Genomic DNA, 15,761 nt, shown 5'->3' with positions numbered 1-15,761 from the left:
GTTTCCACCATTAGAAACTAAGATAGTTTTCTAAAAGTAGGGTGACTAGGCCCCCTGAATAAAGAACTATTTGCTAAATTGCCTCATAATTTTAGTTTTAGTTTGAATTGTGTTTTAACATAATAGACTTTAACACTGATGAAATATAATTGTAGATGAGAAGGGGTGTGTAAAAACTTGTTTTTATACCTACTAGGTGTGGTTGGAAATCGGTTATTCTCTTTACTTTGCGCATCTCTGTCGCCCCTTGTTGGCCAGTCGGGTAAAGAACAAGTTCTGAAACGCCCTGCAATATAATAAGGATTTTGACCTGAGCATTTCCAGGAAAATAAATACAATACAGCGCAGGTTTGAATGGAGAAATCCGGCGAGCGATAATGAATAGTAAAAAATAAAATAAAAAAAAATTAAAAGACACAAAGCGCCTATTACGAAAAAATATTTCCATGGAAAGGGTGTGTCAGCAGTATAAAAAAAAGAAAAAAAAAAGAAAGGAAGTCTGTCGAGACTCACAGGCTCGATCCCCACACTCGATCTAGCGTTTGCAGCTTGCATAGTTTTCTCTAAAACCCTTCTAGACTGTGTTAGGCTACTAGATTGCGTCGCACTTTCGAAATCTTTCGGATCGTCTAGCGTGCTGGAACTCGGACAGTCGCCGCTGCCTCCACTTTTTCCTTTTTCCGCGTCGCCTGCACAGCTTTCTTAATTTCCTTATATTTTACTATTACTATTATTTTTGCGGAAGCGTTATTATTACAAGTATTGGCCATTTCAACGATGCATCAGGTCATGAGTAGGCTGGTGTTTGCGGATTGTCGCTGTGAGACCGGCGCGTCCAAAACATACGAGGAGCTCTTCCTGAAATTGGACACGAATAAAGATGGAAAAGTGGACGTTTCGGAGCTCAGAGCAGGCCTTACTGCCATGGGCATCAACTTCAAGAAAGGCGCAGTTCAGGTAAAGTATGGATAAAAGATAATAATAATAATAATAATAATAATAATAATAATAATAATAATAATAATAATATTAATATTAATAAAATAATAATACTAATAATAATAATAATAATAATAATATACACACACTGATGACATTCGGAGGCTGAAGTTGGCTTCTTATTCGCATCTTAATTGTAATTATCCGTTCCTCCGTTTAAAAAAAAGTGCTGTGGGGTTTTTTTGTTTTTTTTCTCGTCCTTGGCTTTTGTATTGAACGTCGCATACAGTATCCTACAAGGCGATTGTCTAAAAGAACCGGTTTTCTAGTACAACCGTAGATTTAAATATGAAGCCACACAGCCCAATATAGGTTATTTGTTCTATTTTATTTTCTAATTTGTGACAGGAGGATTTTATCTTCAAAACAGATCCCGATCCTTTTAAATTGTGAACATTATATATCACATCACATTAAACAGCTTGTTTTATAAGAAGTGAATACATCATATCCAGGAAATCACCTTTTAGTCTTTCCAGCTTTTCATTACCAGCAAGAAATCAATTATGATTCCAATAATAATTACATTTGTTCCCTTGACCCCCCACCCCCCACACACACACACACACACACACACACACACGTATTGATGATCTGTCTAGCCTTGAACCAACCTTCTCCCAATTCAGATATACAAATATTAGAAATAATAGAAATAGAAATACAAACTTATAGATATAGAAATTATAGAAATACAAACATTTGAATGTAATTCTTAGCTTTTTGGGACACAGGTTTGTTAGTTTGTTTCTCATTTTAAAGCAAGATAATTATCTCAAGATAATTCAGCAAAGAATAGAAACAATGAGACAGTCTCACACCAAATTCTGGCTCAAACAAATATCCAGGAAGCCTAAGTGTGATGCACTCCATTCCAACCAATATCATCCCATTATCTTTAATTAACAATACACCACTTGCAATTTACCTGAAAGCAATGTGAGGACAGTGGGATTAATAAATACTGTTGAATTGCAGAAAATAATTTCCTCTGGGGACCAAGACAAAGATGAAGGCCTGGATTTCAATGAATTCTCCAAGTACCTCAAGGAGCAGGAGAAGAAACTACATCTCACCTTCAAAAGCTTGGACAAGAACAACGACGGTGTGGTGATATTTCACTATAAAGGCTGTGAATCAGACATTTAACGTGCGTGTTTGGATACTAATTTCGGTGCTGATGAGTGTATGATCCAGCCATTCAAATTCACTTTACTGACTACTGTTTGAGAAGTGTCAAAATGTTGGCGTTTATTTTTTCTTCTTTTGTCACAGGGCGGATAGACTACACAGAGGTTAAGCAATCGCTCGCTGATTTGGGGTTGGACATAAGCCAAGAAGAGGCCAAAAAGATCCTTCAAAGGTATTTACTCTGATTTTGTTTTGTGTTTCAACAAACACTTTTTACTTTTTTGTCATTCAGTGTGCACAACAATAACATGATAAAACAGATAGAAGCTTACAAAAATGCACAGGGATAACATTTTAATGAGGAATTATAAATACGATGAATCATAAATATATTTTTATATGTGTGAATTGTCCGTGTCCGGACACAAACACAGCTCTCCGTGCGTCCCAATCGCGGAGGGCCGTGCCTCGTTCATATTCACATTGAACAGCCGAATCCGATTAGACTGAAAAGTCTAACTGAAACTAAAATGTTTCTCTAGAAGTCCTTGAACATAGCATGGAAGTAATGATAGTAGTGATTACCTATCACTGATTATTGTGTATATGAGCGCAGCGGTAATGTGGTTATCGTCACAGCCCTATTCCTATAAAGAGTCGGATTCTGCACGCAAAAAGCTATCACGTGCTCTGGAATGCATTACAAAGTTTGAGTAGTCACATTACTACCGGAAGTGACGCCCGTCAAGTTTTCTTTATTGGAACTGGGTTCAAAACTAAGTAAATAGGTCACATATATAAAATAATGACTTAATTAACGTTAACCTTGGATGTTACCGTACTCCCAATAAATCTGTTTTTATTTACTTTTGCCCTTTGTAATCACTATATAATGGGGGTTTTAAACTTTCATTTCAGGAACGTGGTAAATGTCCAGCTAATGAAACTGTTGTATAGGAAGAAATGAGCTCCCCCATTTTAGCTGACATATTGTGATGCGAAACTCCGACTGTTGGACAGATTATGCATTCAATGTGAAGAAGGCTTTAGTCCATTCTGATCAGTAAAAGTAATTGGAAGGATTGGTACTCGACTGGTACATAGTACACAAGTTCAGTATTGTATTTGCTTGTTTGGCTAGGTGTTTTCCTCAACACAAGATTTGTGTATTTCTCCCTCTGCTTTGCCTCACTGCCTTCTTTTTTATAGCTACCGTATAGTCAAGTCAAGTCACACTTTATTTATAGAGCACATTTCATTCCAACACAATGCGCTTTACAAAGAAATACAAAAAAGAAAGAGAGAACGTAGTTGTCAGCCGGTCATTACAAAAGAATGCCCCTGAAACAACAGCAACAACAAAAGCAACAACAAAGACAACAAACACAACAATAAAAGCGACTCCAACCACAGTGGCAGCACCAGAAAACAACAACAACAGCAACAACAGCCACAGAAACAACAACAGCAGCAGCAATATCGACACCAGCAGCAACAACAACAGCAGCAACCTACACGCAAACATGTCACCGGAATCGGAAGTGGTAGCTCTCACCGGAACTGGAAAGGTCACTCAGGTTAGAGATGGTTAAGTTGAGGTATAAGGTTACGTTAAGTTGAGGTATAAGGTAAGCGAGAGTTAAGTTTAGGTATAAGGATAGCAGCAGCAACGAAAACACCAGTTAAGGTATAAGGTTAGCGGCACCAACAACAGCACCAGCACCAGCAACAGCAGCAGCAACGCCAACCCCAGCAGTGACAATACCAGCAGCAGACAACAGCAGCAACAGCACACAAGCGAAGACATCACCGGGACCGGAGGTAGTAGCTCTCACCGGAACCAGAAATCTCCTCATCTGTATTGAGTCAACAGTGTGTACCATCTCATCTCAATGAAGTAAAGCACAGCAAAGACGTCACCTGAACCGGAAGTGGTAGCCCTCACCGGAAACGGAAATTTCAACTGTGTGCACCATCTCATCTTAATAGAGGCTATAATTCGGAAATAAAATAAATTACTGTACAGTATATGCCTATACCTTTTCTGTCTTTCCCTCAACACAATGCAGTATTGATGTGGATGGAACAATGACTGTCGACTGGAATGAATGGAGAACACACTTCCTTCTCAACCCAGCCACTGATCTCCAGGAGATAATCCGCTACTGGAAACACTCCATGGTAAGTGTGTAATTCTTTGTGAAGAAGAAGACGACGTAAATAAGATTCCCGGATCTTTCCCCTGATTTGGTGTCATAGCAGAAATTATTGTGTGTACTACCCCCGTGGAATTGTATTGAAGTGATAACCTTTCAAATGTAGATACTTTTTACATTTCACAATAGGGTTTACAGCGTCTTGCTTTTGGTCCAAAAAATTGTATTCCCATGTTTTTTGTAAATAAGGCCCAAATATTCCAAGCGATATTATATTGGTCTTAAAACTGTGCCCATCACTTATACATTTATCCAACATTGACACATTGGAGCTCTACAATGCAGGCAAGAAAGTCTGTTGATGCCATTGAATAGGTAATCCTTGACGTTCGCAGATCTCTGATCATTGGCCCAACCATAGAGGTTAAGGAAACCTGGGGCTGCTTAGCAAGGCAGAGATAAGCTAAATTCAGACTGTCCCAGGTGGGGATTAGCTCTTCAGTTGACAAGACAAGTGGTTTGACGAAGCGAGTCTGGGGCGGAAAAGGACATGAGAAAGACAGATGACCATATGGCGTAAAGCACTGTTGGCCCTGGAACGACAACCGACAAGGTCTACAGTGGTAAGATTGACTCGCCTTTGTTGTTAATGCTGGAAATCACAGTGAAGCCAGCCACCGGTCATTGGCCTCCTTAGAGGTCCATGATTGTGTAGACACCCTGGCCTGCATCATCCTGAGGGAGGCTTTTCAATGTGAGAGCCGGTACCCTTATAGAGACAAGACATGTCCACACGTCGATAGTGCTGGGTGATTGAAACATCAGATATCGCTCTTAAGAAATATGAGTAAGCGCTTTAAGATGGACCTCAGTTTGAGAAATTGGAATTGGCAGTTATATTTTTCTCTATTCTAGGTGCTGGATATCGGTGACAGCCTCACCATTCCGGATGAGTTCACCGAGGAGGAGAAGACTACTGGCCTGTGGTGGAAACAGCTATCAGCAGGGGCCATGGCTGGGGCTGTATCCCGCACAGGGACAGCCCCCCTTGACAGGATGAAGGTCTTCATGCAAGTGGGTCATAGCTCAAGATGGTGCTTTCTGTCTTATGAGGTCGTTTTCCCCCAGTAAATGGGATGCAACTGTCTTTCACAAATTAACCACAGGGATAATAGAATGTCATCTGATATGCATGTGCTTCATCCCGAGGATAAGTTCGCCTTTTTTTAAGCTGTAGACCTTATCAAACCCTACCTGACCTCAGCCTAAACGGCCAATTTTCGCCTACTTTTAGAATCTTGTCTGTGTTTTTGTCTATTACATTGTAATTAATTTATTGATATCCTAACATTCAACAGAAGCTAGTATCCAGTGCTACCAATTAAGTATAACTGTGTAATTGGTCAGTAATATGGAGAAGAAAAACTGAAATAAAGTCGCTGTTTCATTCTCATCAAACTTAAATAGCCAAATTATTTTTGACGAGCAAATATTCATAAAATGTCCCAAGAGGGTATCTGTATTTTGCCTTTCTTTCTTGGAATGCAATCTTTGAGTAATTATGCTGTGCAAAGCCTGAGCTAGAGCTTTTCCTGTTACTACTATTATTTTCATTTTTACTACTATGCTCAGTTGCTCTGTGGGATCTGGGTGTGTCTGAGTGTTTTTCTGTAAGGAAAAGGTATCGAATACATTGGATTCTATTGGCTACAAGGTAACACGTGATGATGATTTCAGTAATATAATTGATTTTCGAATTATGTCCAAATTGCTTCATATTTCGTAATTACAGGTGCACGCCTCCAAGAGCAACCAAATCAGCCTTGTTGGGGGTTTCAAGCAAATGCTAAAAGAAGGGGGGGTGGCGTCTCTGTGGAGAGGCAATGGCATCAATGTCCTGAAGATTGCTCCGGAGACGGCTATAAAGTTCATGGCCTACGAGCAGGTGTTTATTTTCCTTTTTATCTTCCCTAAAATACTTAGAAATGACAATTTGTTTCATGTTTCAGCATTCATTTAGAATTCAGAATTAAGCTTGTGTTTTAATAACTGCTACATGGAATTATGACACCTTTTTAAACAGTTTCTTAAATACAGTATAAGTACAAAGTACAGTACAGTATAAAGTTACAGTTACTATTTTCTTACATCCTTGATTGTATGACAATAGTAACTGTCAGAGAATATAATATTTCCTTCAAGGATAGTACTTATTAACTAAGAATACAATTTAGTATAGTATTAATCTGACTGTCATTAATGAAAAATGCTGTAATTTAATAGTACAAGAAGTTGTTGACCAGCGATAGGGGGAAGGTCCGGACCCATGAAAGGTTTATGGCTGGATCCCTGGCAGGAGCCACAGCACAAACTGCCATATATCCCATGGAGGTGAGGCCAGAGTGTGGGCTGCAAAGAAAAGTAAACATTTACATGTTTTTGATCAAATACAGTACCTCCCTGAAACACAGTCCAGACTTCCTATGGAAGTCTCTGAAGGGGGTGGGGGGGGGGGGGGGGGGCATATCTGGGGGCCTTAGCCATGGCCATATTTGTATCCATGATTACTTTGTAGGTGTGGTTATGTGTCTGTGGTTTATGTGTATTGTATCTAGAGACGCATTCAGAGAAATGTACACACAATTTGCACCAAAAAAAAAATGGTTCTCGGGTGCAAACAGTTCCAGGTAACACCAAGATGGTTTTAGTGGTGCAATGAAATGTGTAGTAGTTTTAGGGACAAGAGAGTGGGAGGGAAGCAGCCTTCATACTGAATCCGACAATCGACAGCAACTCACCGGAAGTCTCTCAGGGCAGTTTTCTGCTAATTTACCTATTGGTGCCCTATTTGTGTTACCATAAAAAAAAAACACCACTGCTTTAGTCCACAGTGCCTGTACGTGGTAAGTGAAAATCCCCAATTACTGGTAGTGCTTGTGAGTGGGCTGCCTTTAATGAAACTAGGTTATAGGGTTACAAGAATTATCAATGTGGTTCCTACTGCTGATCTTGAAATGGTAACTTTCAACTTGCAGGAATAGTAACGAAAGAATTATGTTTACAGGTGATGAAAACGAGGCTGACCCTGAGGAAGACAGGACAGTACTCAGGAATGTTGGACTGTGTCAAGAACATCCTCAGAAAAGAAGGCGTGAAGGCATTCTACAAAGGCTATATTCCCAACATTCTGGGCATCATCCCGTATGCTGGCATAGACCTGGCAGTGTATGAGGTACGTGGGGTTGAATCATTCTCTGAATCCGTCTCAACAAGCCTACCCAAAACTGCCTGTTGACTATGATTATTTAAAAATCAATTCAAAAGTGATAAATAATCAACCAATGAAGCTGACATGAAAGGGGGAAATAAATGTATGGATATGTGAGATTTCGATAAATGGTTCTACTGTATTTTCAAAAAAAGTAGGGCCTTTTAAAGAATAGCCGAGTATGTTGTATTTCAAACCATGCCTTACTAAAATGTTGGATTCCATCAGAACTGTTCATAGCACAACCACTGAACACTATTGAGAAACTTACCAGTTTTGTGCAGCTTCTCTGTGTGCTTAAATGCAGCCCAATGAAGCAAACGGGAAGCTCACAATACTATTGAATAGAAAACATGAATTTTGGGGTTTTTCATGGTTTTGTCTTTTTCACTTCTGCATATAAGCTCCTATAGTTATATCCATGCTAACGTGAGACACTGAGACTAGAAACAGGAAGTTGCGCCATTTCAACCCCTCCCCCAAAAAGAATTGAAGGCAATTTACTGTAGCCAACATTGTACTATGCCAATTGCAAAAAGTAGTTTTAAATAAAATTTGGTTTTATTGTTACACTAAAAAATACACTAAGATAAGTGTCTATAGCGATTGTGGCGCCACCCCCTGCGGTCGCCTGCGCAGGCGCTCCTTGTCAATTAAGCACATTTTAGTATTTTTTTTACCGTTTAATATCACCATGTCTCCCAAAAACTCATTGGCAGTGATCTCCTACGACCGTGATTCACTCGTGGATATAAAAATTGTCAGAAGTTATGTTTGGAAGTTATTGTGCATTATCTCCGGGTGTGTTGCAATGACATTTTACTGCATATGTAATGAACCTATGTATATGTGTGTGACAAATAAATCTCTTGAATCTTGAATCTATAGTGTCTTCAATTTACAATGTATTCTTATTTTAACCCCCCCAGACTTTGAAGAATGCCTGGCTGTCCCACTATGCAAAAGACACAGCCAACCCTGGGATTCTAGTGTTGCTGGGCTGTGGCACCATCTCCAGTACCTGCGGCCAACTGGCCAGCTACCCTCTGGCTTTGATCAGAACACGGATGCAGGCACAAGGTAAGGGACCTTGTTATCATTATAATCTGTTAACAAATTGTAAACCTTGTTTTTTAGTTTTTGTCCCAAATGCCCCAAGGTAATCTAATGAACATTTTTTGTTCCACATCCAACTATTAACACTGGGCAAATTAAATGGATAACTGTATATGATCATAGAAACTGTGATTTATTTATTTTTTATATTATTTTACATATTTTCCGTTTCAGCTTCTATCGAGGACTCTGAGCAACTGTCAATGAACCGCATGGTGAAAAAGATTCTGGAAAAGGAGGGCTTCTTTGGACTCTACCGAGGAATCCTACCCAATTTCATGAAAGTCATACCGGCTGTCAGCATCAGTTACGTCGTTTATGAGCACATGAGGTCCAGTCTCGGTATACAGAAGTAAAATGGGGGGGGTCAATGTTTGACCGTGTGGGCGTATCTAAATGTGTAAGAGAGGTGCATGCAAGAAATATTTCAGTGTACTTTCTTGAAATTCCTCAAAATAATTGGCAAGCAGCTTGTCCAGCTTGTTTACTAAGCCTATTATATAATTGTTCAACTATCCAGATTATCCAAATTGTATTCAGGTAAAATAACAACTATCCAGTGCTGATAAGGGATTGATATTGATACAGGTTATAGGGACTTCTACAAGGGTTAGGCTGCATGATTTTCTTTGCTCCCTTACAATCACCCAGTATTTAAATACGTTAAAATTTAACCGTATTCTTTCAACAATGTCTATGTTGCATCCATGTTCACACCGACATGGCATATGTAGGCTGTTATTTCACAGGCGAACCTGTATCTAAGAACACCAATTAGAATATTAGCACTTGTATCTTAATCTTCTGGTTATTAATAATGTCTCCATTCCTGTAATATGAGGACCCCATTTTTTTCTCAGGGAAAGGGGGGCCGGGGGTGCGTGCCTTATTTGACTTTTCTGATACCTGGTCTATCTATTACTCTTGCCCTTTCTTCCAAAGTTTTTTTCCTTCATTTTCTGGTGTTTACATTAAATAGCCATTTGAATAAAAGTGTCAGAAGATAGTTTGAGAGTAAAGTTTAACAAGTGCTGAAAATGTTTATGATAACTTGTATACTGGTATAACCAAGACTTTTTTTTTTTTTTTTTTTAATCAATGTCATCCCTTGTAGTTTGATGTGACAATCTATGGCATATGCTATTTATTTCGCAAGTAGCATATGAAACAACACTATTATTATATATTATGGTATTGTGATCAGACTATATTCGTATTCTAAATGAATTACAAGACATGACCTAAAATTTGATGGCAATATTTGATATGAAATACTTTAAATTTCTTACTTGGGAAAATGCTAGTCTGAGATACTTTGTATTACTCTATAGTTCAATTCAGAATAAAATATTGTGATACACCAGCATTGTGTAAAGTAACTCAAGTGTTTAATTATACCATGTCTCGCAGACTTGGAACCAATCAGGTCTTCCTTCCCCATAGTGGTTATAGTGTATTTATTGTAAATCAATTAAATATTCAAATTCATACATTTATTCATTGAATTAATCATTAATCTCAGAAAATGGTACTTTCTGGGTAAAGTCCAATCAATACGAGTGTGCAAATGAGAGATAGGAAAGCCACCACAGTCAGTACGGCGCGCATCGCCTTGAACCAGCTCGGGTAGGTGGGCAGCAGAGAAAGATCGTAGTGCAAGGAGATTCCAAGTCCCATGATGACTATGATGGCTGCTGGGGTTATAGTGTCACTAACCAGCATTGCCACCCAGGCCAAAAGGGAGGGAACCACACTGTTGGTCAGGTTTATCCAATCAGGCTTGGCAGGGCTGCTCTCAGGAAGTGTAAATCCCCAGCGTGCTCCTCCCAGGAAGGAAGTGATGGCGGCACCGTAAGCTACCTGAGCATAGGCTAGCTCCGGAAAGTAGGTCTCAGTCACAGCCATGAGCAGAGGAGGTGAGACGAATGGGAAGAGTCCAGCAAGCCCCAGGTACAAGGCTGGTTTGGGGCTCTTTCCCAGGTCCTGCATGTCATAACGCAGCAGGTCCAGCTCTCTTGGGGGAGGCTCTGGCTGTTGGCGCTTTTTCAGCCTCACCGCAGAGTTGTGGAAAAGCTGCATGCGTTGGATTGGAGAGGTTCTCCACAAGCTGTTGACAGCAGTACACAGGTACTTTGTTGAATAGAACATGATCGATGTGGCCCAGAACCACGGCTGGGATTTCGATGCACCACCAAAAATAGATTTCCAGTAACTTTGTGGTGGCCTGGCCCAGTGTGTTACCTAAAAGCAAGCATTCAAGAGATAGAGGCAACATAAAGAAACATTATGACGATAACAAACAAGCAAGTGTCTTTGTTATGTCAACATTATCTATATCCTCAAAAGCTAAAGACCCCTCCAAAATATAATCTCCATAAACAAGTATGAATGCAACAATTATTATGCCCTAAAACCCTCTTTCACAATATTATTTCTCAGATTCAAATTTTAGAAATATCAAAAAAGACTACTGTCTGTAATAGCTGTCAATCACGAAAGAGGGAAAATGGGGCTGGGTGCTGAATACTTTAAAAGCTTCGAGGCACAGAATCAAGCTAGTTGCCACAGGCGCAAGGCCTCATAAATAACGTCCCCTATAACAGGAGGGCAGACCACTTCCTTTTCTGATGCTTTTGTTTGTTTAACAACAATTAAACTATAGTTTTCCCCTCCCCATTAACAAGATGTGTGCAGCCATGTTTGCTGCTTATCGTTCATGCGGAAGCCTCTGTTTACTACTTCCTGCTTCACTGGGTACTTTCTCTAACGCACCCTGTCATTTCAGAAAATACTGCAATGGAGAATGTGCCAACCATAAATGCGCCATAATAAGAACCCTGGGCGAAAGTATAACTAGCCAACCAACCTAAAAGTCACATGGACAGGAGTACTTACTTTACATGCAGCTGAAGTTCTGAGTAGAACACGGAGCATCTGATGGAAAAACATAAAGGGGTAGTCCATCAGTGGCGGGGGAGTGGTCCCCCAAACAAAGATGACTGGCCCTCCCACCCACCATGTATATTCTTTTATTTCCCTTCTGATATGAATGACAAGCTCAGCAAAATAATCTAGACATTGTACAGTGAAACTGAATGTTTTAGGTTGCCAGTGGTTTTTTTTTTTGGTTTTTTTCTGGTCACAATTAATTGAATAGTCAGTGACTAGTGCCTTTTCCTGTTGTTCCTTGTAACATTTTTATTTTTGCTATTTACATTTGAAATAAAACTATCAACAAGCTGTTTTGACAAGTAATTTATCATGACGGGTAAAAATACATTGTTACTGGTAAAACTAAATATGTTACTATTAACAGCAAGAAAAGGCACTTATCACTGATGAATAAGTACTCAATAGTGATTAGTAAAGTTAAAATAGATACAAATAATCGTAATAGATACTAGTCGGAGGAATATCTGAAACGCCGAGTCCCATAGGATTAAATGACAAAAATGTCCAAATTTATACGAGTAATATTGCGATAGTTATTAGTAACAATTGGAATAGTCATTTGTATCTAATATATAAGTACTAGTACCAAATAAATAAGTACTAGTATCCAAATACATCTTGACTCTTAACTAAAAAAGTTACTAGTAATTGTTGGAATTGTAACTCAAACATAAGTGCTAGTAACTTTCAAGACGTGACTAGTTCGTCCTATGGTGGCTAACACGGCTTGCCATACACACACGTAACTTGGCAATAGTAATGATCGAACTTGCGTTCTATTCCCTTTGGAGACTCAACTTGAAACACAATTGGACATTTCTGGGGACACAACTCGGGTAACCGCGATTTTTGAGGAAGAAAAATATGGCAGGCATACATACATACATACATACATACATACATACATACATACATACATACATACATACATACATTATACTTAACTGCTAAGCCAACGAATAGTGCAGCTCATTACTAATAGGGTAGCTTGCCTCGGACAGAGACAATTACAGACAAATTAAGAGCTTCATAAAAAGATAAAACATGGAATAAAGAAGTCCGTTCTCACTTTGAAATCAGATGGACTAAAGCATGTTACTGAAGGTCAGCCAACGAACGCTGCTACAATGGATGCCTGTGCGCCGTTTATTTCTTCCGTAAACAACAAACGGTCCCCGAACCTTAGTTCCACATGTGATTATTTACATTTCTTTATAGAAACATATGTGTTCAAGGATCTCACCAGCTCATTAATTTCAGTAGTCTGTAGAACCCTTTATTTTAATAAAGCTTTATAATATTCTGCCAAAAAAAAAAAAAAAAAATGGTAGTTTTTATCACAACTCTGGCATTTACCTGATTACCGAGTATTTGGAAATAAACAAACTATATTGCTGTTGGTGGCCCTAACACGACAATACGTTTCAGGGCCACCGTTTACACTACAGAATAATAATAATAGAAAAATAAAGTCCAGGGCTCCCCAGTGTCACCGCAGCAGAGAGTAGTCACATAGCATCATCACCTAAAAAAAGGGAAGATGTTAACAACACATAAAAAAGTGCTTTCATTAGTTTTGCTGTAAAACATTTTTTTTAAGTTAGGCAATTATCACATTATGGCTTTAGAGGGTAAAGCCTGGCCCACACTACAATATTTTTCACATCTTAACAGATATAACGACATAATGATAACTTGAACAGTTTTGTTCCTATCGACTTGCGCAACGACAAGCACAAACAGCACACCACACACTATAACAGACCCCATCCACAAACCCCTTGAATCAATCCCATGGCCAACAGCACAGAAAATAGAGATAGATTCCAGAACACCATGCCTATTGGCTCTTCACACTTGGACCAGGCACTATGGTCAGATGCTGGTGGCACCGGTAAATATTGTAACTAGTTAGACAGGGAAAATTAAATGAGATGAAAAGGGTTAGAAGGTGTTGAGTCTTAATACTTCACTCTGTCTGAAATGCCATATTTGCATTCTGTTTAACCACATTTTTATTATGTCCAAAACCCATGGCCGCCCCGTTGCATAGGCCGTACAGGTAAATGCATTGGGCGCTGCGCCCTCGATTACGCGTACAACTGTGGAATGAGCCAATAATATAATGGTACTCTACCCCAACATATTTGTTGATGAAAATGCACACAATGTTAAGGATCTTTATTTAACTATGTGTGAACTCTTACGCTGATGGTTTTGTACTTTATTACCAAAAATAATAATATAATGCTCCAAGAAACAGTAAGCATGCTATTTCAGTATAAAGATTCACGATTCAAGAGGTTTATTTATCACATACATATACATACGTTCATACATATGTGAACCACCGCATACTTAAGGGTCATTTGGCGGCTTTCGAGTTTTTTTTCCTGCATCATTTGAAAGTGGAGAATCATAGCTTCCAAACAAGGTGTCACTTGTGCAAATCAAGCAAATATTTTTAAAGCTATTACCTGTTAATGACAAGGGTGGTGTAAACAAGGTTTATTACATTTCACTGCATATATGTATGGAAGTATGTATATGCATGTGACAAATAAAAATCTTGAATCTTGAAAGGGTGTGGCAAACCGTGTTTCTGAGATAATCACCTTCAAAGTTTCGCCCAGACTTGCTTCATTCAGCTAGCTCCCAGAATGCAAATGAGGTAGCCAAAGCCACATGGCTAATAAACAAAATGCTGAATGGGCCAATCACTGCTTTGTTCTTGTGTTTTGAGGGAATGCTGAACAGCGTCAACAACACACAACTATTTTTGTTTTTAAAAAAGCTTGTATTTAACAGTAAAAACATACATGTTTTGACATACATGTACAGACAACACAACAAAATGGAGAGTCTATCAATAATATGAGTCTCGGAAAATTTGAAACCTGAAAATCTGTCACCAACCTCAACGGACTTCATCACGTCATCAACTTCTTCCGTTGTAACAACAACGGGCATATCATTGGTCTCCTCCGGTGTTTCTTGAAAATATTCCGTTTCATCGTCACATTCATGTTGAAATCCGCTGTTTGAAATGTTCTCCAAGTCCGGGATAATATTACATTCAGAGTCATTGTCGGACAACTGACTATCATCGCGGAAAATGAAGTCCAGTGTGCACTAAACTGACTTGGATCTATCGTACTGGTCAGATTAAGGTACGCGATATGATTTAGATCTTCCTCCACCCGCTTCTCGCTATCCATAACAATAAGGAGACAAAAGTTTTCACAGACAAGTGAAACCGGATCTCGGTTTTGTTTAAGGAAGTGACGTCAGTGACATCAGGATTTCTTCTTTTATGGGAGACGTTGGTAGAAGCCCCCTCCATGCCCCCTCCATGTCTCCATGTCTGTGTAAAAGTAGTATGATTTAAAGGTTGAACTCTATCAAAACTGTTTTACATTGTGACTTCACATCACATGGAATATGGATGAATGAGGTTCACCTGGACGGTCACTTTTAAGGAAACGATTGATCGTCGTTGTTCAGGGCTATTCAGCGTCTCAGTAAGTGAACTGCATTTCCCCATAAAATCTAATGCGAATATTTAACTCCACGGTTTAACATTTTTCTACTATTTATAAATCAAACTTGGTTTTGAAAATATGTTGAGAGATAAAAAAAACCCACAAAGGAACACGAATCTGGAAAATCTCATTTTCCTTCAAGAAAGGTTTTTTCAACCTATTTGCTCCTGGCGATTTTAGAAATGAGCCAGATGGTGAGTTTTGCTGTGGTGGGACACATATGTGCACACTTTGATGAAAATTATCATAACACGAGAAACACATGTTTGATAGGCCTAAAACTGTGTGACAAACAATTTACAAGTACAAACCAGTTCCAAATAATAATTAAGCCTCTTTGGTTTATTTCAGTGGTCTGACGCATTCGCCTATAAAGAGACAATGGTTCGGTGTTTCTCTTATTCAGACAGAGAATTGTCCGTCACATGTTTTGAAAATGCTAATAAATTGAAAAATACATGTTTGACCCTTTGTTCGACCCTTCACACAGTGAAGCTTTGATTTTAAATTTTAAATTTTTTAATTTTAATTTAAATTTTTTTAATCTGTGCTGTCAGCATGCTGGGCATACAACAAAGAGTATTTGTATGCCATTGC

At 38.9% G+C, this 15,761-nt stretch overlaps 2 protein-coding genes across 4 annotated transcripts; one reads left to right on the top strand and one right to left on the bottom strand.

The window, feature by feature from the left end:
* Nucleotides 1-476: 476 nt before the first annotated feature.
* LOC307233285 (mitochondrial adenyl nucleotide antiporter SLC25A24-like) lies at nt 477-10,032 on the top strand. Its single transcript, XM_080004587.1, has 10 exons — nt 477-957; nt 1,978-2,104; nt 2,275-2,362; nt 4,200-4,311; nt 5,202-5,360; nt 6,079-6,231; nt 6,570-6,677; nt 7,351-7,518; nt 8,484-8,634; nt 8,845-10,032. The coding sequence occupies exons 1-10, from the start codon at nt 778-780 to the stop codon at nt 9,024-9,026; spliced, it is 1,428 nt and encodes a 475-aa protein (XP_079860713.1). The 5' UTR covers nt 477-777; the 3' UTR covers nt 9,027-10,032.
* An 80-nt stretch (nt 10,033-10,112) lies between these two features.
* Nucleotides 10,113-12,760, bottom strand: LOC307233295 (transmembrane protein 69-like). 3 transcript variants are annotated; one of them, XM_080004600.1, is made up of 3 exons: nt 12,692-12,760; nt 11,566-11,604; nt 10,113-10,911 (listed from the first exon to the last, which is right to left on the bottom strand). In XM_080004600.1, the coding sequence occupies exons 2-3, from the start codon at nt 11,602-11,604 to the stop codon at nt 10,189-10,191; spliced, it is 762 nt and encodes a 253-aa protein (XP_079860726.1). In that variant the 5' UTR covers nt 12,692-12,760; the 3' UTR covers nt 10,113-10,188. The 3 variants fall into 3 exon arrangements, with proteins under 3 accessions (XP_079860726.1, XP_079860727.1, XP_079860728.1); XM_080004601.1 differs by having other exon boundaries at nt 12,556-12,754; XM_080004602.1 differs by having other exon boundaries at nt 12,568-12,754.
* Nucleotides 12,761-15,761: the final 3,001 nt, after the last annotated feature.

This window comes from Zeus faber, assembly GCF_960531495.2.
Source record: "Zeus faber genome assembly, chromosome: 1".
Lineage (NCBI taxonomy): Eukaryota > Metazoa > Chordata > Actinopteri > Zeiformes > Zeidae > Zeus > Zeus faber.
This window is presented reverse-complemented; position numbering and strand designations above follow the sequence as displayed.

What these genes read in the sequence shown, in the direction of transcription:
- LOC307233285 (XM_080004587.1), top strand. Translation starts at nt 778, where the DNA reads ATGCATCAGGTCATGAGTAGGCTGGTGTTTGCGGATTGTCGCTGTGAG. An exon ending in GCTACTGGAAACACTCCATG is followed by an intron (nt 4,312 to 5,201) that starts GTAAGTGTGTAA and finishes TCTCTATTCTAG; the next exon opens with GTGCTGGATATCGGTGACAG. An exon ending in GGATGAAGGTCTTCATGCAA is followed by an intron (nt 5,361 to 6,078) that starts GTGGGTCATAGC and finishes TCGTAATTACAG; the next exon opens with GTGCACGCCTCCAAGAGCAA.
- LOC307233295 (XM_080004600.1), bottom strand. Translation starts at nt 11,604, where the DNA reads ATGCTCCGTGTTCTACTCAGAACTTCAGCTGCATGTAAA. An exon ending in GAACTTCAGCTGCATGTAAA is followed by an intron (nt 10,912 to 11,565) that starts GTAAGTACTCCT and finishes GCTTGCTTTTAG; the next exon opens with GTAACACACTGGGCCAGGCC.